The 24,973-nt window shown below is 42.6% G+C and overlaps 1 protein-coding gene across 1 annotated transcript; it reads left to right on the forward strand.

Annotated features, from left to right (window-relative positions):
* Positions 1 to 1,027: 1,027 nt before the first annotated feature.
* On the forward strand, positions 1,028 to 20,232 carry LOC133440614 (potassium/sodium hyperpolarization-activated cyclic nucleotide-gated channel 1). The gene is made up of 9 exons (XM_061717935.1): positions 1,028 to 1,668; positions 10,784 to 10,990; positions 11,291 to 11,504; positions 11,745 to 11,906; positions 12,736 to 12,954; positions 15,038 to 15,184; positions 15,278 to 15,518; positions 15,680 to 15,844; positions 16,681 to 20,232. The coding sequence occupies exons 1-9, from the start codon at positions 1,028 to 1,030 to the stop codon at positions 19,098 to 19,100; spliced, it is 4,416 nt and encodes a 1,471-aa protein (XP_061573919.1). The 3' UTR covers positions 19,101 to 20,232.
* The last annotated feature ends 4,741 nt before the right edge of the window (positions 20,233 to 24,973 follow it).

Genomic DNA, 24,973 nt, shown 5'->3' on the forward strand with positions numbered 1-24,973 from the left:
TTCAAACGTCATTCTGTGAACACCAAGTTTTCGGGCATCATTTTTGTGAAACGCGCCGTTGTATTGTCTCCCCTGCTGTCTGAGCGCCTCGGTCGTCTGGCAGACAGTTATTTCGGTGCGCCTTTCGTCATGATGAAGGGACATTGTCGCTCGGATACTGAAAATGACAGCGTGTCGTGGACTCCGTGAAAGAATGGGTTAGATTAGGTGGAATTTTGACTCCTGTCTGCAGCCGTGAGTGTTCATAACGATGTGTTTTTTCCCCTGTTTGCGTATTTCTGGGTGTTGTGTTAGAATGAATCCGTGCGCCTCGGAGTGCGAGCGCCCGTCTGCGCCTGTAATGCGCGTCCCTGATTTCCATTGACAACCCATACGGTTTTGGCAGAGGATCAAGCGTCCTTGCCATCAGTGTTCGGATGAATGATCCTAAATTTACTACCTTATATCTTACACATATCTTACACAATGGCGTGTGCTGAAAAGGGGCTAAATTGGATACGAGGTCTGGACATGTAACACAGACACCGGCGGCCAATGAGCGTCGAGCGCCGTTATCTACAATAAACCGGGAAACCGGTGCCAAAATGACCGGCGTCGGAGCGTTGAGGGCGGCTGTGGAGAGGAGAGGGGGGGCCTCGGGCGGAGAGCAGCGTTTCAAGGACGAGGAAGGAGGAATGATGCAGAAACATCTGTAAATGGGGAAAAAAGACACTCTTAAAGAAAAGAGGAAAAGTGAGGTTACAGGCGTCACGCTGACAAGGTGAAGGATTCAATATCTGCGTGGGGCCATTTCCAAGGGCACAGAGGTAAGGATGGCCACATTGCCAGATAAAGGGAGAAAAATGTGAGCTGTCACCTGCAAAAGAATGAATAGTCACTCTGGACACTTTTTATTCCCTACTTTTATTTAATCATATAAGTCTGACTGACGTCCAGATTCATCCAGACAGGGCACAATAGCCTATTAACCCCCGGCTCTCCTGAGAGGGTCGGAAGTGCGCCCACATCCATCCATCCCTGAGTTGGGATGGATGGGGTGTCTGGAGGTGTGGGTGGGGGGGACAGCCTGCCCAAGCGGCGCAGCAAGGGCAGCCTCCCCTCCCCGGGTTACCGGCTGTCCCTGGCCTCCCTGGAGGGGGAGAGGGGCTCCTTCGGGGCGGAGAGCGGGTCCTCGGGTGGCCGCCTCCGCCGCCTCTCCATCATGAGCTCCTCCACCAGGGATGGCCTCACCTTTCGCGCAGCGGGGACCCCGACCACCCCGGGGCCGCTGCCGCTGCCCCCGCCGCCGCAGCGCTCCGTGGGCTTCGCGGCGGCCCGCGCCCCCCTGGCCTCCACCTCCTCCTCCGCCGGGACCACCGGGGTCCTGGTGGTCGCCACCGGCACGGAGACGACCACCACCACGGCCTGCAACACCACCGCCGCGGGCAGCCCCGACACGGTGGCTCAGTCCGGGCTGGGCGGGTTCGGCATGATGATGGGGCTGGACGGAGAGGACTACAGCAACTCCAACCAGAGCACCTTCATCCAGAGGCAGTTCGAGGCCATGCTGCAGCCGGGAGTCAACAAGTTCAGCCTGCGCATGTTTGGGTCGCACAAAGCCGTGGCTCTGGAGCAGGAAAGAATGAAATCAGCTGGGTCGTGGATCATACACCCTTACAGTGACTTCAGGTATGGAGCCGCACAGACACACCATAACTCTGTGGAACAAATGCCACTTGTAGCATATAAAGGATGATTAGTCTTCTTTTAGAAGAAAAAATGATCAAAAAAAGTGGAAATTGCTGATTTTAAACAGCACTCCTGAAGCATGATAATATATGCTTAAGAAGGAAAAAATTGGAAAGAGAACAGATTATGCATTCATGCATTTAGCAGCTTCCTGTGCAGTTAGAGGGGACCTATTATGGCATGTAATACCTATTTTAAACAGGCCTTGAATGTCTTAAAAACAAGCTTTTGATTGTTTTTTCTAAATAAATTAGAAATTCAGCCTATGAGCCATGTCTTTATCATCCCATTCTCTAACCTCATTATCTATGTGGGATTCTGAGTGGGCGGGGCGGTTATGATAATGAAGCTCTGTGCTGATTGGCTGCCTGAATGACGTGTAGCAGGGGAGGGCACAAAGCATCGCTCTGGGCAGAAGAGCAGCCGGCTGCGTACACTATTAAACCGTGCATGCGATGCGAGTGAGCGTCAGCGACAAAATCAATTCCATTGCTTTATTTTCTATTGGACTGTCCTAACTGGCCACAGCGACGCAGCGCTGCGCAGCACGACGGGGCACGACGCGGTGCGTCGTTTTGAGCTGAACATTTGTCGGACGCCCTGCTTCTATTTTCTTCCTGTCGCTCGCGTTGAAAGCCGGTTGAAAGCGCTGTAGGAAACAGTCATGGATGAGGAACGGCTGATCCAGTTAGTTGAAATGAGAAGTTATCTCTATGATTCCTCCTCATTTCACTACAAAAACCTCAATAAAGTGGCAGCTGGCTGGAGGGAGATGGACAGAGAGCGTCCGATGTCACACAGTGCGATGCGATAGTCGGACGCTCGCATGCAGTTAGGACACGGTGTTTAGTTGTGGGCGTGGTTTGCATTTTGGTTACGTAACGAAAGGGAGCAGAATCTGAACGGCTCGTAGAAGCCACGTCACACTGGACGGCTCATCCGGGCGGCTGTACAGACACTGCAGAATTTGGTTGCTTTCCTCCCTCTCTGAGTTGGCAGGCTGAGGGGAGACCACTTTATATATGTTAAAGCAAGAAAAACTGCGTTTTAAATAATAGGTCCCCTTTAAGAAGGAGAAAATTGGAAAGAGAACAGATTATGCATTCATGCATATAGCAGCTTCCTGTGCAGTTAATGGGTGAAATAGGGGGGAGGACAAGAGGCTGAATGTAGAGTCCATTTATAGGAAGTTTAGTGTTAGAAAAAAGTGTCTGATGGAAACAGGGTTTGTAAGAGAATAAAAAAAAGTGTTTAGGGGGAAACAACAAAACAGAGGGAGATGTGTTTATGAGAGTGGCAGTAAAGGAACTGAGTAGGTGAAGGGGCCTCCAGGGTAGACAACAGCACGCTGGCAGTAAGACAGCAGATACCGGCTGCATTTTGTTCATAGAAAAAAAAGTAACTTGCATGGATAACAGAGGCAAGGAAATGCAAATTGGGAGAACAAATTTAGCCAAGAGGTGCAAGATGTCTTTCATGTCGATTAAGTGAAATGCTGATAATGTTTTCATGCACCCAGTGCATGGATCCAGCACAGCACTCCCTTCTGGGAAGTATGTATAACAATTTAGAATAATTTTGTTTCAAGTTCAAAATGAGTCAATTTTACTGAATTCTCTGGCTTAACATTTATTTCACATGGAGATACAGTAAATACTGGAGAGATATTTGGAGAGATATTGCATGAGTGCTCAGGGTAATTTGAATGCCCCCCATAACATATGTTACCATCAATTGGCTGATAGTTTAAACAGTCACATTCTTGACAGTTAAGACTCCTTACTATATATTCACCTCTAAAAGGTGCAGGTGGCCAGGAGAGAGATTGACAGCATTCACAATTTCCAGACACACTACAGCAACAATGGAGGACTTGATCCCCAAGGCTCTTGGCCCACTTTTGTCTCATCAGCCACACAAGGGCATACATAGTCTGTTCCGCTTTGTATTGTCTGTGGATGCAATGATCCTTCCCTATAGTGGTCGTTAAAGGGCAGGTGCAATGATGAATGCTGACAGTGATAAACAGAGGGAAGGATAGATGAAGGGTGTGGAGGGAATTTTGCCACCTTCGAACATCAGTCTTTCCTACACTTACTTATCCCCATCAAAGACAAGAGAAAAGATGTTAATAGTCTTCATTATCCTATTGCAGGGGGATAATTGAATTCTTTTAAATTATGTATGTGTTCAATATTATGCATGTTGAGTATGCATTATGCATAATTCAGTCACCTAACTTTCCAGTTAAGTACCTGTAGTCGTGAACGACATCTGAAGAGGTCTTTTGTGAGTACACACAGCAGAGTGGAGGAGACACATTACCTCTAAAACTGCTTTTTGTGTTATTTCCTGGCATCAACCTTGAGGACAAGGGCTTGTTAGCTTATCTTCATCAATCTGTCATCACAAAGTCTGCTGATAAGCTTGTGCACCTCATTATAAAATTACATATTGTTGCTTCACCCATTTGGTTAGATTATTTAATGTATACGTATTCATAAACACAGATTATATAGTAAAATGTAGGTGCCAGTTGCTGTTGTGCTTGTTTTTCTGCTTGTCTAGCAGGATGATGAGTGGAAACTTGCGAGGTACTGACATGTGCCCAACTGTGAGCAGGGAACCACTCCCAGACTGCTCAGGAGACACTTGGCCTCAATTACAGTAAAATTAGTGTTTAGCTTGACAACAGCTGAGCAGGTAAAGGCAGGTCAGTTATCCTGCAGCATCTGTTCATGTTCAATTTGGAATACTGATGAGGCTATAGAGAACAGCTTTGATTGCATTTGCAATTCCTATTTGTGTGTATAGTTAGTGTGTGGACAGCACTCACAAGTGTGCACACTTATATTCAATTCAATTCAGTTTTATTTATATAGCGTCTATTACAACAGGAATTGTCTTTAGGCGCTTTCCAGGGACCCAGAACATGACCCCTGAGCAATTTTGACATAAACATAAACATAACATAAACGGTAGCAAGGAAAAACTCCCCTTTAGGAGGGAAGAAACCTTGAGCAGGACCTGGCTCATAAGGGGGGACCCTCCTGCCGGAGGCCATCTGGGCAGAAAAGAAAAAGAGAAAACAGAAAAAAAAAACTGAGAGAGGAGAGACACACACAATGGTAAATTGGTGCACTACAGGGATGGCTGTATAAACAGATGTAGACAGCAGACACTGAGGTGGTCAGAGGGCGGGACTGTAGGTCAGGATGTCAACAGGTATCCAACAGAGATCTATACAGACAGGTGGAAGCAGCAGTGGGATGATCAGAGGGGGGGACTGCAGGTCAGCATGCAGCTCATGAGGCTTTGGCCTGCAAACATGTACAAAGAGAAAAGGAGGGGGCAGACCAGCACAACAAACTACAAGAACAATGGAGAACAATGATGGTTATGAGATACCTCTAATTAATAACTGAGAGACGCAAGAGAAGGAGGGGTGTTGGGCACCGCTCAGTGGGTTGGTGCCTCCCTGCAGCGTTGGTCTATAGCAGCATTTCTACAACGAAGCTATGTTTGAGACAAACTGTTTTATTCTTGTCCTGCAGCTGCAGCTATGACTACTGAGCCTAACACACTAGAGTTTACACTAACTATAGGCTTTACTGAACAGAAATTTTTTAAGTTTGGTTTTAAAGGTGGAGGTGGTGTCAGCCTCCTGAACCCAAACTGGAAGTTGGTTCCATAGTAATGGTTCCTGATAACAGAAGGCCCGTCCTCCGAATCTACATTTCGATACTCTAGGAACTACGAGTAAACCTGCCCTCTGAGAACGGAGAGCTCTCTTAGGAACAAAAGGTATCAGGTCTTGCAAATATCGCGGAGCTAGGCTGTTTTGGGCTTTATACGTAAGTAATTACATTTTGAATTGGATTGGAGTTTTACGGGGAGCCAGTGGAGTGAGGCTAACACTGGGGAGACGTGGTTTCTCTTGTTGATTCCTATCAGCAGTCGCGCTGCTGCATTTTGGATCAGCTGGAGCCTATTCAGCAAATTACTTGGACATCCTGCTAATAGCACATTACAGTAATCTAGTCTAGAAGATACAACACGTGAATTAGTTTTCCGCATCACTCTGGGAGAGGATGTTCCTAATCTTTGTAATATTACGGAGATGGAAAACCTGATTACAAACCTGATTAATATGCTGTTTAAACGACAAATCCGGATCGAAAATAACAACAAGGTTTCGCACAGTTTGCCATCACAACAACAACTAATCCTAAAAGATGCTTGGTACCAAAAATAATAACTTCTGTTTTCTCGGTTTGGAGTTCAGAGACACGGGTTAGTGAGGTATTTAGTTTGACTTTACAAATGCAATTTTATTTTGGATGTGATATCTCTTTGTCTGTTGGGTGGCTTTGATTTACTGGATTCAAGTTTGATTTAGCTGCCTAAACAGAGGGAACCTTAGAGTTTAGTCCACAGAGGCGTATTTAATGCACAATGAAACAGTATGTTACATGAAAATGCTACAACTATAAAGAGATGAACTCAGAATAGTCTCATTCAAAACTATGAAAATTGCAACAAAACATATAATTCTCTACAGAAAAACAGAAAGAATTGAGTTGATACATGTAAAATGTAAAATAAATTCACTTTTAAAGTATATGATGCTCAAATGCACTTGTACACATAGTCAGTGAGGTTTCCTTGGGTTTCTGGGGCACGCTCACCCAGCAGACACAGCCTGGCTCGTGTCCAGGTGGCACTACACCACCCAAGGCTTTCGTCTGCTGAACCACATCCAGCATGAGGCAACTCCTGCTGCCTCAGAGACCGATCCAGTGCCCCTACACCTCCTGACCCCTCTGCTGCCCAATATAATGCAGACCCCATTGAGGGCCTGATTTGCAAACCCTACATACCCCCATGGCTTAGCCTTTCTTCTTTTTCTTACTGACCTCCTTATGTGTAGTAATCCTCGGAAAAAAGTGGTCTATTTCTGGTCATCACCACTGAAATAGGGCTGCAAAAATCAACCATTGTTATCATCTAAACATTTTGCAATGATTTAATCTATCAAATGACTTATTTCTTTGTTTTAAAATGTGAGTAAACAGAGAAAAAAAATCCTAGCTGGGATACAGGCACGGCTTATTTTGCCCAAGTAACACTGAAACCCAAAAAACGACAAACGTCCTTATGATATTAGCATCTACATATATGAATAGCTGTGACAGACAGAAAAACAAACCAGGGCAGCGCTACAGATTACAGATTTGCTCCATATAATCACAGTCGCCAAGGCGTGTTGTAGGGGTTAGCGTTGGTTGCTGTAAATAATCACTTTATTTGTTGCCAATGAGTGGGAAGTGATATATCTGTCAGTATAAATGACAACGTCGGGGAGGAGAGTATATGGAGTGATGACTCACGCATGCTTAATCTTCATCAGTCTGGCGGAAGCATCACAGCATGAGGTTATGCTACTAAGTAAGTGTTCAAATGCAATAGACCGCAGAGCTTGGCAGTGGTTTCCTGGAGAAAAAGAGACAGGGTACGTATAGACTGAGGCAGAGTCAGAGACAGCAGCAAAGAATAAGCAAGCAAAGGTGATGCATGAAGGGATCAGGGATATGGAGAAGGAGAAAAAGAGAAATTACAAGAATCCTCTCCAGTTGATTGGATCGGCTCCTCTCTCATGCACTAAATGCTTTCAGAATCCAAATGACACGAACGATTTCCTGCATTTTTATTACTGCCCTACGTCACAGCGTAATGTCCCGAAACTGATGAGGCCGACCAAGGTTACTCATAATTTGCCTCAGTCTGTTCCCCGACGCAATGCAATGTAATTGAGCGTCTTGCAGATCGACTAAAACTGAATACATTTAGCGTCTCTTTGTGAAGGTTAAATACATTTGCACAATGCTTCCACAAATAGCATGCTGTCATATTTAAGATGGAACAGACTTCATACAGATGATTCGTGTGACAGTGTGTGCATGTTAATGCAATTTCAACATAAAACACTGAAATAAACTATGGGGAATAATAATAAAATATTTCAGATAATTTGTTTTCTTTCTTCCAGACCTTTTGCACCATGACTCACATCCCAGGCATTTCCTCTGTGGACACTTTTTACATAAAAAAATAATTGATAATAAAAACCTGATTAGAATGGCTGTTCAGTATAAATCATAATATAAATCTCTGAGTGATACATGGCAGCCTCATGAAGCTTTGACATGTCAAACTGTGTTAAAGGCTACCATCACATTTAATGCTGGTTCAGGTAACTGTACATCCTTCCATAAACAAGATAAAAAACGACTGTCTCTGAAATAACTTGAAATTGACAAAGTAATCATTAATAATTTCCTGAATATTCATTCATTAAAATGTAAACATTGCTTTTAAATTGCGGTTCAACAGAATCATTAAAAACAAACAAATGAAACCGGCCTTGTCAAAAAGGATGGGACCCTAATCTTAATATTTTGTTGCACAAAGTTTCGAGACAAACGCTGCAATCAAGTGATTTCTGTAACTGTCAATGAGACTTCTGCACGTGAGAGGTCTGTTGGTCCACCTTTCATGAGCAAACTCCTCCAGCTATTCCAGGGTTGAAGAGTTTCTTCTCCAGACTGCATGTTTCAGCTGTTTTCATAGATGTTCACTTCATCAACACACCTGATTCTAATTAACGGCCCTCATTAGCTTGTCATCAAGGTCTGCACACCCCTGTTGATGACGCATCTAAAGTATCACGGTGTGCTGAATCAGGGAAACATCTAAAACATGCAGGACAGTGTGCAACGAGGACCAGCGTTGGGAAACCCTGGGGCTCATAGAAGACCACCTCAGAATAATCCAATCTTTTTCTTCTTGGCCATTCTTGAGTGTTTTTAGCTCTACATTTTTGATCACTGACTTGTTGGAGGACCCATGACCTGCAGCTGGGACCGAGCCTCTTGACAGGGCAGCACATTTCACTCCAGAATGCCTTGATAACTTATTGCTCTATGTTTACAGAAGCAAAAGTTAAGCATTCAAAGAGCTGATGTTACTTGACAAAAAGCTCAAATTTAGTCCCATCTGTCCAAAAGACATTTTCCCAGATGCTTTGTGGCTTGTCAATAATTTCATTTTGACAAATTCCGGTCTGTCATTTTTATTATTTTCTTTCAACAGTGGAGTCCTCCTCCTTTGTCTCGTCAGTGACAGATGGTCTGACACTAGCCCCTTTCACACAGAGATTCCGCAATATTGGTGTAAAGAAGTCCTGCCAATACGCCGCCTTTGTTGGTTCACACAGAACCATACAACGCCGGCATAACGCCGCTCCCGTCTGTAAATTCACACAGCATGCCGGCGTTCCGCAATCAGAGGCGTGACGACAGCGTCAGCGTCTAGTGGCATGCCGGCATGCCGGCTGTGTCATTCACACAGACCCCGTTTCGTCTCTTGTGACGGCTCTGTGACTACCTCCGCTGCCGGCTTATTGGTGGGGCCACTTGGCCCCCCCATTCCGCCTCCGTGACTTTCACACAGAACAGCGAGGCGGCTTAAAGGCGCAACGTTCCCGCCTCGAACTGGCTGTGTGAAAGGGGCTACTGATGTACCTGGACCTTGGAGTTCACCTTGAATCTCTTTGGAAGTTGTTCTGGGCTTTTGGGAAACCATTTGTATTATCCATCTCTGCAATTTGTCAATTGTCAATTCTCCTCTTGCAGCGATGCCTAGGAAGGATGGTTACAGTCAACTTCTGAATGAAATTAGCAACTGTTGTCACAGGAACATCAGGCTTCTTGGAAATGGTTTAAAAGCCCCTTTCACACAGCCAGTTCGAGGCGGGAACGTTGCGCCTTTAAGCCGCCTCGCTGTTCTGTGTGAAAGTCACGGAGGCGGAATGGGGGGGCCAAGTGGCCCCACCAATAAGCCGGCAGCGGAGGTAGTCACAGAGCCGTCACAGAGACGAAACGGGGTCTGTGTGAATGACACAACCGGCATGCCGGCATGCCACTAGACGCTGACGCTGTCGTCACGCCTCTGATTGCGGAACGCCGGCATGCTGTGTGAATTTACAGACGGGAGCGGCGTTATGCCGGCGTTGTATGGTTCTGTGTGAACCAACAAAGGCGGCGTATTGGCAGGACTTCTTTACACCAATATTGCGGAATCTCTGTGTGAAAGGGGCTTTTAATTCTCTTTCTGATCTACTCAGCCAACTCTCTCCTTTGCTTCCTCTTCCATGTCCAGCACAACAGAGTGATGACTTTTAACCCTTTAAATAGACAGACTGGCTTACTGCAAGATTAAAAATGGCTGTGATGTTAATTATAGGACTCACTTAAGTCTAACATGTCATTTTGGTCAAATGATTTTGTGTCTTTTCGAGGGGTACCAAGTACTTTCATTAGTATGTTTTTATATGAATAATTCTGTTAAACCACAATATATAGCCAATGTTTTATTTTCATCTGTCAGTTTTCAGTCAAATATTATTTACTATTACTATTTACTAATATTACTTTTGTCAGTTACTTTTTCAGGTTATTTCAGTGATCATTGTGAGCTTTTCGTTCCCTAATGGGTACCAACATAATAAAAGATATAGCATTATGAAATAAAAGTGTCATGAAATAAATAAACACACCAATATGAAATTAGTTTTCATTTAAAAAAATGATTTTATTTATTAATGTTTTATTTATTTTATCATCATATTTATTTATTTTATTGAATATTTATTAATGTAAGATTTATTTTGTATGTTTTCATTGTCATATTTATCTATTTAATGAACTATAAAAATGTAATGATTTAAGTATTTATTTATTTTTCAGTGAAACAGCTTTCCATCCCAACAATGTCCATGTCTTTTTATTTCTTTATAGATATTGCTCTGATATGAAAAAAATGTTATCAATGTTTTTGATCAGTATTGCACAAATATTTAAACTTACAAGGAAATAACACAATAAATATAATTAAAATATAAAATATATTTCAAAGCATATCTTAGATGTTCATGTTATGGACTTACAAGGACATAACAAAAGTGCAGGAGTTGAGTAATTCTCTGTCTTTCTAGATTTTACTGGGACCTGCTGATGTTAGTATTGATGATGGGCAACTTGATCGTCCTGCCGGTGGGCATCACCTTCTTTCGAGATGAAAACACTGCCTCGTGGATCATCTTCAACGTGGTCTCTGACACGCTCTTCATGGTTGACCTGGTTCTCAACTTCAGGACTGGCATTGTTAAGGAAGACAACACAGAGATATTGCTTGACCCCAGGTCAGAAGGAGTATTTGTGTGTACTGTCATATTGTGGTACTGCGGTTGTGCATGCTGGAGCATACCAGCTCATTCAGCCCATTGCCATGAATTTAAATTTGCTCTTCTGGCCATCTGTAAGGTTACTGTTCAAACAAATTCATATGAAGGATGAGAAAAAGTGATGTGCCAGAGCTTTGTTTAAGCTCCAGTGTGTTCCAGATTAATATTAATGAGGGGTGTCTCATGCCAGGAAAATGTTTGACTCACTTCCACAAATGAGGCATGTCACTGGTCTTCAATTATTATCCCCTCACTCAGGGCGATACGCCAGAACTACTTGAAGAGCTGGTTCCTGGTGGACTTTGTGTCATCCATCCCGGTGGATTACATCTTCCTGATGGTGGACAGTCTGGACTCCGAGGTGTACAGGACGGCCAGGGCACTGCGCATTTTCCGCTTCACCAAAATCCTGAGCCTTCTTCGGCTGCTCCGCCTGTCCAGACTCATCCGTTACATCCACCAGTGGGAGGAGGTGAGCGGCGCAGATGAAGGGAAAAAGAGCCTGTTTAAGACATGATTCATCACAAAGCACTTTCTTATTACACAGTTTGTTTTGAGGGTCGAGACACCCCTCCAGCTCACCCTTTTTGTTTTATTTAACATGGGGCCTCTGACCTCGAGACTATGGGATGAGATGCCTTGGACAAGTGTGGTTATACCCTTATTTTTTATTCTGTTCCATCCTCTGCGCTCTCTTTTTTCTCTCCATCAGATATTCCATATGACATATGACCTCGCCAGTGCCATGGTGAGGATAGTAAACCTGATTGGTATGATGCTGTTACTGTGTCACTGGGACGGCTGTCTCCAGTTCCTTGTCCCGATGCTGCAGGACTTCCCTCCTGATTGCTGGGTTGCCAAGAATTTGATGGTGGTGAGTCTCCATCCAGGAGTCCTAATGCAACTGTGTTTCTCTACTACACACATGGGAACATTGTTTTATTGCATGATAAACAAAATAGAAATTTCAAGCGGAGTTAAGTGAATTACACAAAGCGCTCTCAGAGCTTGTTTGAACAGAGTTTAGAATATTTATACCAGATGAGGGCAGAGTGCAAATTCTGAAAAGAGCTGGGGTTTTTCTGTGCGTGTACACAGGGAGGCTGTTTATGAGATATTAAATGGTGTCTTCCTTTTCTGAATTAATTGGCTCATGCAGCAACATGTCCTTCAGGAATAAAATGGACTGTCATCATTAGGAAGGATTAAGAAGACTGTCTAATTAAAACCCTCATCAGAGACTGTGTAGAGGTGTGAATGCACGCAAAGGTGCAAAGCTGCATGTAGCCCTACAGCGGCGGATGGAGATATGCAGTTGTATTAACAGCTGAGTCATGTCTCACTGGTTGCTATGAGTGATGGTTGCTAAGCAGACTGATGCTGGGATATTCCCCAGAGAAAGTCCCATCATCCTGCATTAATATCTTGTTATAATGTGACTCGCACGCTAAACAGCAGGTGCACACAAACACACAGGTGGTTCTATGTGTTTATACTCTCATTCACTGAATGTGTGCTTTTTATGTTCTGCAGCCACGCTGTTTCAGCAGTTACAAACTTCTGAGAGCTGTTAGTTGTTCTGAGTTAAGGTCCTGGGGGAAGGGGGCTTCTGTAACATGACTAAATTGGGAATGACTAGATATTTTTATATATATTATGTGGTTATCACTTTACACTTGCTTCTGCCTGTGTCCCGCTGACAGAACGACACATGGGGTGTGCAGTACTCCTATGCTCTGTTCAAAGCCATGAGCCACATGTTGTGTATTGGGTATGGTGCCCAGGCTCCAGAGGGGATGACGGATGTGTGGCTCACCATGCTCAGTATGATCGTAGGCGCCACCTGCTACGCAATGTTCATCGGTCATGCCACCGCTCTCATACAGTCACTGGACTCCTCACGACGGCAGTACCAGGAGAAGGTGAAATGTGAATTTCATCCATCTGTTGCTACTTGCATTTCTAACTATAAACTGTATGTAATAGTTTAAATGTCCTCTATTCTGCCTATTTATGCATAAAGTGCTGTGAAAAGGCATTTGTCCCCTAACAGATTTATTGAGATTAATTTTTTTTTCTCACTTCTCATTTTTTTGTCCCCCCTTGTTAAATCATGAAGTAACTGTGATCAACCAGATGTTTTGGAAAGCTGAGTTAAATTTTAAAAGCCATGCCCATGCCTTATTAATGCCAGGCATGTAAAAGTAAGAAATCCCTTAAAGACAACCTGTCTGACAGCATGACAAAGAATAAAATATCACAAAAAAGCAACACATCATGCATGCAGCATCTTAAGCACTGCAGGCTTCACATTCCTCAGTTAAGGTCAGGAAGGGCAAACACTTTGTCACAGCACTGTGGTTCTGCAACAAATTTTCATTAAAGAGCTTTACATTTTTATTTTCAATAATCAATCCATATGCTATGAAAATTTTCCAGAGCTTAAAGGTGTTTAATGCTCAATTTCCAAAGTTATAATTCAAAAGGTTGAAAGGCTAAATCCACAAACCTTTTGGCTTTTTTATTATCATTATTGTGAAAACATTGTTACATATTTATTCATCAAATAAAAACTAGTGTTGCTTGAGTGTATTAGCAGCTACAGCCCGATTTTAGGTTTGAAAACATTTATTAACTACAGCTGTAGACAGGTTCTCCCTCCTGTCACCTGCTAAGTTTTTTTTTTATTTTTGGAACTGCTTGATCCAAAAACTCCCAGCACAACCCAGACCAGCACAGATGGGCCGGGTTGAGCCCATCTGGTTGAAAGCTTGGCATTTATGGAAGGATCTTCATGTGGTTTGAAGGATCAAAGCAAATCAATAGTGTCAGGTGGAAATATTTTTTTTGTCAAAATATAGTAATCCTGTGACTCAAGTTAATTCATCTGTCAACAATATACCACAGTCTTGTTTTGATATGCAGTTGGCACTTGACTGTCTTTACTCCCAAGTGAACGCAGCGGGACTTTGACTGCAGCTCGCTCAACTACAAGTCTAAGCAGGTTGTGAGAATTTGAACCATGGCATCGTTATAATATTGGCAGGGAGAATTTGCCAAAGATGGAAACTTTTTCCAGAGATGGTGAGCTGCAGAGTGCAGCACTGAGAGGAAATAAAGATTTGATCAAACATTTTGCAAAAATACTAAAAATAATTACAGATAGGCATTGAATGTATGTATCACTGAACTCATCAACTAACGTACATTATTTTGTCCAGGGGAATCATGTGATTCTTAGTATTCAATCAACAATTGTGTCGACTTTGGAAGTGGCTAAATAAATATTTGTTGACCTAAAGTTGATCATTTGAATTTGCATTTTCTGAGTGACAATTGCAATACAAAAAGAAAATATGCGAAAAATATTTCAGGAAAAAAATAAATAAGAAAAATCTCAACAGCTTTTCCCTGATAAGAGTGTTTTGAAAGTTAAATAAAGAACATCTTTAATTCACTTGTTCACAAGTCACAGCATTCAAAATGACTCCTTATTTATTCCTTATTATGTCTATTTCTGTGATACTCTAAACGTTCAACTTTGTGTGCAGAAGTATAGTGATTTTTTTTTAATTCCTTAAAGTGACCAGAAAAATTGCATTCAAGTAATTTATTTCTGTTAGCTCTCTGTAAAAGGGAGACAAAAGTTGCTACCAGAAATATAACTAAACTCACCTCAAACTATTAACTGTCTGTTAAAATGAGAAATTGATGAGGGAGTGATACATTTATACTTATATATCATTTATTTCTATACAAATCAATTTATATCTGTATCACGGAGAGACTGCTCCTTTTCAAGGAGAAAAGAGTTTGTAAAAATTAAGTAAAAAAAATAATTACACATCATCATTTTGAATCAAAGTAATTTTACAATCTGTATTTCAATATTGTTCTCTCGCAACCGTGCCTGTTACTTGGTGACTAGTTGAAACAGATTTACAAATTTGTTGTTTTCTCTTTATTCATGTACTTTGTCCTTATTTTCATATGATGTTATTGCAGTACAAGCAGGTGGAGCAGTACATGTCCTTCCACAAGCTGCCTGCAGATATGCGACAGAAGATCCACGAGTACTACGAGCACCGTTTCCAGGGGAAAATGTTTGATGAGGAGAACATCCTGGGAGAACTCAGTGAGCCACTGAAAGAGGTAATACATCGTAATGCAAATGTTTTCATGTCCCCAAGAAAGCTCTCCGACCTCCATCCCTTCTCACGTAATCCATTAAACCTCTTTATTTAGGAGATAGTCAGCTTTAACTGCCGGAGCCTGGTGGCCAACATGCCGCTGTTTGCCAATGCTGATCCCAACTTTGTGACGGCTGTGTTGACCAAGCTTCGCTTTGAGGTGTTTCAGCCATTTGACTTCATCATTCGCGAAGGCACTGTTGGACGTAAGATGTATTTCATCCAGCACGGACGAGTCAGTGTGCTTACCCGTGGCAACAAGGAAACCAAGTTGAGCGATGGATCTTACTTTGGTGGTGGGTGTGTTTTATTACTGTTTCACTGTTTTTGGAAAAGAAATAAAAGAAGGTTGTTGGTAATTCTGTGGTTGCTTTTGTGCAGGTGTACAGTGTGAGTTGATTGCAATAAAAGACTTTCTCTGTTATTCTTTAACCACCGCCTCTCCTCTCATCCTCAGAGATCTGTTTGTTAACTCGTGGACGGAGGACAGCCAGCGTCCGTGCAGACACCTATTGCCGTTTGTACTCTCTCAGTGTGGACAGCTTTAATGAAGTTCTGGAGGAACACCCAATGATGAGGCGGGCCTTTGAAACTGTTGCTGTTGACCGTTTGGACCGTATTGGTAAATTATTAATTTCTGATTTCTGCATTTGTCTCACAAACGTATCTGTTCAGTAACTAACATAAAATATCTAAAGGTAGCAGTCCAGTTCTGCTCAATTAATTTAAACACAGATCGTAAAGGATTAGCAGTGTTTTCAGTGAAGATTAGAACATCTTTGAGTCTAAAGTATGGGCAGAAATATGTGCCACTAGAAACTGAATTTGAATAATTTATATTTGAATTTGAATTGCTCAACTTGAATAATTGCATTAAAAAACTGAATCTGAATCACATAATTTGAATATGTATTGTTTAATTTGAATTATTGCATTGAAAAACTGAATCTGAATAGCATCATTTGAAATTGAATTCAACTGTTCTGAAACTGTATTTGATCCTCACTGAAAATTCAACTGTCTTTATACTTTCACATTCAGTTCTCACGATTCAAATTCAGTTCTTGCAATTTAATTTCAATTTACTGGAGTTACCGTGCCAGACATCCGGGTCTTCCGGAGGAAGAGCAATCGCGGCAACGCGCGTCGTACGGTGCGTGTCGCCGCGTAGAGAAAACACAATAGGTTTCTAAATATCTAGCTCCCATTGGTCGTTTATATATAGTTTTTCAATGCAATGATTTAAATTAAACAATACAAATTTAAATTATGTGATTCAGTTTTTTAATGCAATTATTCAAGTTGAGCAATTCAAATTCAAATATAAATTATTCAAAATCAGTTTCTAGTAGCACCTATTTCTGCCCATACTAAAGCTCCTGCTGTCTGCTTTGTTTATTACCCGCCAGACAACTTTACCTTCGATGAAACCTATTTTCTGGTTTTCCTCCTCTACAGGCAGGAAGAACTCAATGCTCCTGCGGAAGTCGTCCCAGGGTGGTTCTTTGGGGGGTAGTATGGGTCGTGGTGGAGGCCGAGGCGGAGGGGGTCCAGGAGCTGGAGGAGGCCTTGCAGCAGGGGGTCTTGGTTCCTGTGATAGCATGCTAGTGCAGCAGATTGTCAAACATGATAGCATGCCAGCTATGCAGGATGCCATCGCAGCCGCTGCCGCAGGAAGAAGCGGGGTGATGGGAGGTAGCGGCACGGTATCCCCTCGGCCACGCCCTGTCATCTGGGCACCGCTGGTCCATGCCCCCCTACAGACGGCAGCTGCCACCAGTAACGTAGCCATCGCCCTGATGCACCAGCAGCAGCAGCAGCAGCAGCAGCTACAGCAGCTGCAGCAGCAGCATGCTCTTGGAGGGGCTTTTTTCCTGCCTTCCCCAATGATCTCTCCTTCTCCCTCATCCTCGTTCCCTATTTCTCCTCCTCGTGGTCCTGTGCTTCAGCCCCTACGCCCCTCTGTGAGCTCTCTCATTGGGATGATGGCACTGGGAGGTATGAGTGGTTTATCTCCAAGGGGAGGATTTCCTGTCTCACCTTCAACTATGTGCCCTCCCAGTGGGGTGACATCACCTCCAACTGCTAAAACGCCACCCACTCCAGCCTCTACTGCTCCACCTTCTGTCCAACAAGGAAGGACTCTTCATTACAGCCCAAGATTTCAGGCCGACCATCCGTCAATGACCGCTGGAGGACTCGGAACCCCGACAGGAGGAGTGCCATCTTCCCCGATCCACAAGGTGACAACCACCAACCCACCCGCCTCTTCCAGTGGTCCACCAGATGGCAACACTTGTCAGCAGGGCGCAAAAGAGGCTTTGTTACGTCATAGTGGAAGTAGCTGTCAGGGTCTGCCAGCATTGGGAAGACTCACCCAGGAGGCCCGGCTGCTGTCAGCCTCACAGCCCACTCTGCCTCATCGCTCCTGGGCCGGACTGCAGCCTCACCCTGCGCTTCATCGGAAGGCTTCTGGTGGTAATTTGTTGGCAGCTCCATTCCTGGCAGGACAGTTGGCCAGGGGAGGAAGCGCAGGCATGCTGACCTCTAACCCTCAAGTACAGCTGATGACAAATATACCATGTAACACACAAGCACAACCCAACTTTCCTGTGCTTTCCACCATAACACAAGCTACAGCCCACACTGCCTCGATACCAACACCCACAGCTGCACACATGGCTTCTTTGCAGTCTTCATCCCCTCCAAAGCAGACTCTGCTCTCTTCTGCCATCCCATCACCTGCACTCACTCCTTCATCTTCTACAACTATACTCTCTCAGACCTCTCGGCCAAAGCCAATACCAACAAGCCTTTCTGGCTTCTCCTCCCCTCCTCTCTGCTCCACCCTGCCATCAGTGGGAGCCAGCCCGCTGTCTACTCCCCGTCCCAAGCCAATTCCTACACCCTCTCCCCGTTCCTCCTCCCCTTCACCATCCTCCACACCACCTCCGTCCTCTGTTTCTACCCCAGTTCCTCTACCTCAACCTTGCGGGCCCAAGTCACTACTCATTTCCTCTTCTCCCCCTTCCTCTCTGCTCACCTCTTCTCCAGCACATCCTCAGAGCCCCAAAGCCAAAGCATCTAACACACCTCCCTCTGCCTCTCCGCTGTCTGGCCTCAGCCCTGCCCTGACCCCAACCCCTTCAGCTCCCACTCAGACAACTCGTACCCAACCTTCTACTCCCTCCCAAACACCTACTCAGACAATCACACCGGTTACTCCTGCCCAGACATTTACTCCTATATCTTCTCCATCAACTATCCCAGTCTCATCTGGCCCATTCCTGAGTAAATCCCAGAGTCCAACACCTTGCCTCCAGCCCTCTGTCTCCAGCGCAAGCAGACGCCGGACCTCAATCCCAAAACAAGTATCTCCTGTAACTCCAATACAAACTTCACCTCCTGCATCAACACCTGTCAGCACCAGCTCTCCAACTAAAGTTACTTTCTCAGTTCATCCTGTGAAGCAAACCTCTCCTATTTTAACTCAAAGCCCCATTTCTGGTGCCAGCCATACCATCCAACAAATCCCACAAACAACCTCATCTTCAACAACTTTACGTCCAAAGCAGAGCTCCACTAACCCTTCCTCCCTTTCCATCGCCTCCACCACCACTTCTTGTAGTTTACAGTCCACCCCTGTTCAGTCCCTAAAACAATCCACCACAGCCTCTCCTACCCATTCCCAAAAACTCAACACAACCTCTGCCCCGGTTCAGACCTGTCATGCATCCACCCCTGAACCCAGCCAGACTGCACACGCAGCCACTCCTGGCAACTCCACTTCACCTAAAAATGGCAAAAAGGACCCTCAGCTGCCACTCACCAGAAAAGACTCAGAGGGACTAAGACACAAACTACCCGCCAATATGTAAGAAAGAAGAAAAAGAACATTTTGCACGGCTTTGATTGCAGTCAGTTCTGATCAGCAGAGCCATGGATATGCAGACTTACATGGACAGGTACATCTTGTTTGTATTTAATCTAGGATGTGATTGTCTTAGAACATCAGGTGTTCGTGTGTTCATCAGCCGAGCCATTGATCAAGGAGAAAGACTTTATTGGTCTGCTGAGAGGATAATGTCCTATGACAGAGTCTAAGAAACATCAAAATGTAAACATGCGTATCTGTGTTAGTGATTGTCGGAGCAAGCGGGGGAGCTGACGTGGGAATATGCTGCACGCAATGAACAGTAACAGTAAAACTGGACAAAAGCAACGCACAGGTTTGTTAATGAAAACAGCAATACTTTGATGCATTTTACTCATTCGCACCAGGAAATGACAGAGATTATAAATGAGAGAAGACCATAATCTGTTTGCTGTTGGGAAGAAAGTCAGTTTGTGATGTCAAAATACAGGCATCAGAACCGACACCCTCCGGGTTCCAGCTCCAACTCCCCCTTGCCTCCCATTCTCCACCAAAGTGTAATATTTTCTCATCAGAATATCAATAATTATGATATAGCATTTAAAAATAACTGTAAAGTTAATACTGATATGAATTTAAATTCTTAGGAAGAGTCCATTGGTAGTTTTGTTGTCCCAAGTGTGTGGTGCTTAGTTTATTTAACAATACAGAAATTTGAAGCCAACATGTTCACTCTGACAGTTTCTAAAAATTGTGTTTTGTGTGTTTGTGTGACTCAAAATACCGCTCTGCTGTGCCCCGTGGCTCACATGATTTTATTCCACCCAGGTCCCTGTATTGTAAATAACGTGCCTCTCTGTGGCTCTGTTGTGTGCTTCCTCACCCCTCAGCCGCTTCGCTTTTCATCTCCTTTTTGTCTAGCTGCCTTTCATCTGATTTCACAGCTCTGGTCATTGCTTCTTGGACGCTTGCAGTCCACTCCCTTTCTCTTGGTTTGCCCAACGCCTAGCTCCCTGCTGGCATCAGTTTCGTGCTCAATTAGCTCTCATCCTTCTGTCATCTCATGACACTGTTTGGGCACTTTTTCCAGTGAGGTTTCATGTTTTCTGTGGGTAGCAACAAGACATTTATTACTTAACCCTGATACCATGTTGCCTAGACCATATATATATATATATATATATATATATATATATATATATATATATATATATATATATATATATATATATATATATATATATATATATATATATAGGACCAAATGTTTTTTATTTATCACAGCTTTAGCTTTTGAAAAATTAAAAAAAGCTAATAATACAGTCAAAATGATGATCTGGAATGTGGCAATGAAGGGGATGGTTATGATGATGATGATGATGATGATGATGTACATTTGGATGAAAGAATAAAGTAGATTTATACATCAAATGTGTGTTGATATACAAGCTTTTCTGAGGGCTTTTCCAGTTTGGTTTAGTTTGAAACCGTGTCAGATTAGATGGCATTTAGGGAGAATTTATAATAGGTAACCAAAACTTAACATTTAAAGAAATATCCACTAAAGTAAAGGGCACACTTAGAAATGTCTAGATCAGAATCAGAAAAAAGTTTATTGCCAAGTTTGTTAAACACACACAAGGAATTTGTTGTGGTGATTGGTGCAATAGATAGATCATTCTAGATCAGAACACCATAAAACCAGGGACTGTGTATATATTAAATGGTTAATAAAGGATTACAACAATGTCCGGGTGGCAGGAACAGATCAGTTGGGAAACCGACTAAACCCAAAACAGGTTTGGAGCAGGATGCAAAAGTAACTGACATCCACAAGGGGAAATCTTCTTTCAAAGTCGACAGGAAGTAAGATTCAAGGTGAGTAAAATGGGACAAAACAATGTCAAATATGAAACAAACCCCGAGCTCTGACTGTTTTTCACCAAGACTCATGCACCATTTTGCAGTTTGAAAGAAGCTGATTCATCTTCTCACCAACTTTTACTGAGTCTCCGCTTTTCACATAATGCACCTCTACAGTTTTATGAGAAAGTAGCATCTCTGTATTTTTACTGATACATAAAAGAAAACTGGTAAAAAAACAAACTTCAAAATGTAATTTAAAAAAAAAATCCACAAAGCAAGGTTAAGGTTAAGAGTTAACTTTCCACTGTGCTGAAAACATTGTTTTTGAAAGACTTGGCTGACTCATGCTCAGTTCTGTGAGTGTGGCAGTCGCCAGGATGTTATGAATACAGAGGTGATGAATACCCTCGACTCACTCCTACGCACCACTGACGTATCTGGCCAAACCAAACAGAAATGCAGCCAGAGTCTTTTTTCTTTTCTCTTCATCATGGACAGGTCCCCATCATGATTGATCCATCCAACCATTCTTTGCACTTCAAGAAAGAAAAGATTAAGGAGATCAATAATAGCTCAATTACCTCATAATTCATGTAGAAAACAGCATTTGACTGAGTGATTCCACTTCCACTATGTCTATTTTAGCTATTTCACTAAAGTCATCTTCCAGTTTGGATATTGAACTGGTTATCAGGATAGATTCTCAAAACAGTAAGTTCCCATTCAGACTCGGATGAGGCTCTAGCGTAAACTTGTACGTGACCTCTGAGGATTAGACGTTTTGTGGTGAGCCACAAAACTACTGTTTAACAAAATAAGTTCCAGCGTATGTTAATGAGAACTGTCTTCTTCCCATCCCCAACTCTTCTGCTTCTGCTTCTCCTGGATCCCCAACCCTAATCCTCTGCTTCTCAGCAGCAGGCAGCCACGCTCAGATCTGAGGTTAAGCTTGTATTGTGGGGACATTTAAGTCTCTGCTGCTCCTGAAAGGAACGAAATGAATATCTGCCTTCATGAGGGCTGATTACAGCTGCACTGGTTCACCTGCTCCCCCTTCCCTTCTAGCGCTGTTCTTGCACGCATTTCCTGGTGTCCGAGAGGTTTTCACAACTCTCCTGCACATTGCAGGTGTCAAGGAGAGAATTACTTTGCACATACAGAATACGAGTTAAGAGGGATTAACATGTTGGATTCACGTTCATTTGTATTTCCACTGTGTTTTAATAGCAACTGCTGAGTCACACATGGCAGCAATAACCTGTAAAATGATAATTACCTTATAGTCGTAAATATTTGAGTATTTTCAGGCTTTCACTTAAAGAGAGCTGTGAAGGCAGAAGCTGTAGAAAAAAATAGTTTGTGCCTTATTGTTGCAGAATTAGAGCAGTTTTGCGGATCAGGCCTCAGGTAACCACTCTTACTGGAGATTCACGGTTGTAAATTGCACATGGGCCACTAGATGGCAAAAACACTTCAATTATTTGACAACGACACTAAGCAGAGCAATAATCTGTTGCGATGGAAACCACTATATCACAGAAATATGCAACTCTGGGTTAGCCGAGGAGAATAGAAAAACCATTAAAGTTACAAGAATTTGTTTAGAGATCACAGTGGAGTCAGGAGGCAGTGTGGAAGAAGTTGATGGTGTCAGACCAGTCAGGATTACCAGCCATGAATAGAGGTGGGGTGGGTTGGGGGGGATAAACGGGACTTGTAATTACTGCCTGTCACCGTGGCTCTGAAATAGACACAGAGGGAAGTCTTTACCCACTGGAAACAAACTGGACCTCCAGACAGAAACTATATAATGACTGTTTTATCCCTCATCAACAGTCACCCAACCCACAAACAGACTTCAGGATCCTGCATAAAATGCTTTAAAACAGCCAGGCTGCTCATGACCTCTTGTCACAGCAGGTTGCAGCTGCTTCTGCAAATTCAACCACAGACTGATGTTAACTCCTCCAGACTCCTCTGAGATGTTTTAAGACACTAGAAGTCTACACATTTCACAGTAAAGTGTAGTGGCAGAATTTAAATATTCAATGTATTCAAGTACAATATTTAAACAAGGTTTCAAGTTTTATAAACTATAGCTCCATTTGAGAGGGAGTAAAGAAGTTCCTGCCTAAGTTAATAAGAACTTACACATTTGGTGAAGAAAAGGAAACAGCAAATACATTTATCAACTTAGATATATTCTAATTTCCATCAGGTGGCCTCCATCACGCACTCATCCACAAACACAGTTGATTATTGAATTGGTGACAATAATTATCTTTACTCAGAAAGGTATGTTGAGGAACTAAAAACTGGACCGAGAACCAGTGAATAACCTGCTCAGCCAACTTTATTTAAAAAAGACTAGAACAGCCGAGAGCTAATGATCAATTTTGGTGGATAAAACTCAGTATTACCAATAAAAAAGGGATCAATATTGAATTTGAACTGTTAGGTTACTTAACACTGACAAAATAGTGACCTTACAAGCTCAGATAATGTTTCCATGTGTTATTTCAAAACTGGTGCGAGTTTTACAAAAGCAACAGATTTCATTTCCAATTAAATAAGTTGTAGTATGTTGAAGGTTAATTGAATATGGAATTGATCCTGTATTGTAACCAGTATTAATTAATATGCAGCTAAAAAACAACAACAAAACATAACAATATATGAATACTGGACTAGTTTTGTTTTACTGTTACTTTACAAATGTGTTTTTTGTTGTTGCTATAATATTTTCAGAATAAAAAACTGATAAACAAAGCATATACTCAGTTAATTAATACTTAAATTAAATTAAATTAAATTCAATTGTATTTATATAGCGTCTATTACAACAGAAGTTGTCTCTAGGTGCTTTCCAGAGACCCAGAACATGAACCCCCGAGCAATTATTACGTAAACATAACATAAACAATGGCAGGTAAAAAACTCCCTTAGTGGGAGAAAAACCTTAAGCCAAATAGTGGCAAGGAAAAACTCCCCTTTAGGAGGGAAGAAACACTGAGCAGGACCTGGATCATAAGGTCATACATCCATCACATTATGACATTTATCAGTTAAACAACAGAGTGCAAAAAATATGATCGCAAGACCAATTGTGTTTCTTTCAATCCTAAAAAATGCATTGTCCAGATAAAACTGTATGAATTTACAAGAATTGATCTGAATAGCTTCAAATTGACTCTTAAATTGACTCTTAAAAAATAACCCTTATTTATGTTGGAGCAAAATCGGTGCTGTGTTTTAGCTGTGTAGAAATCCCCTACCAGTTTAGATAATAGCTGAAACATTTCAAAAAATAAGAAAATAATGTCTAATTTCCCTCTGTTCAGTACAATAAGGATTACTATTACCTGGGTAATTGAGAATCTACGCAAATTAATGTTTTTCTTATTGACTTCAGCATTTTAGGACCCCCTCAAAAGCTACTGATTTAGCGTAACCTCACACGGAAAAAAAGGTGCATTTATGACGTATACATGGTGTATAATGTAACCTCTTTTTCTGGTAGCAAAACCACAGAGCGAGCACAGATTTAAGATTTCAGGGGGGTGGTAATAGGTGGGCTGTTTGAGTTCACCACAAAATTATATATAGACTTCCTGCTCCCTCACTACAAAACCCACCAGCACATACACACTGGCACTCCAGGGAAACAGTAAGATGAGGATGAGATTCAAGCTTTAGACGAGCATGGTGATTCCCACACCACTTCAAACAGGAGGCACACGGGCCTGTGCTCTTCAAAGTTGAGCTTTTGCAGATAAGTTGAGTCACATGAGTTTCTTTTTGTTTTGTTTTTCACTTTTCTCTTTTGGAGATGGCTACTGTTTCATCTCAGTAGGCCCTGTAGTCTTTATTTTCTTTTCATTGATTCACAAAAAGTCTTTTTTAGGAGAAAAAAAAAGTCCCTATTACCGTTGCCCTTTTGACGCTACCACATTGGATGTGACACATCATCTGTGTGAGTTTCATTTAGCAACACCAGTTTCCGTTTAACTT

This window comes from Cololabis saira, chromosome 3, assembly GCF_033807715.1.
Source record: "Cololabis saira isolate AMF1-May2022 chromosome 3, fColSai1.1, whole genome shotgun sequence".
NCBI lineage: Eukaryota > Metazoa > Chordata > Actinopteri > Beloniformes > Belonidae > Cololabis > Cololabis saira.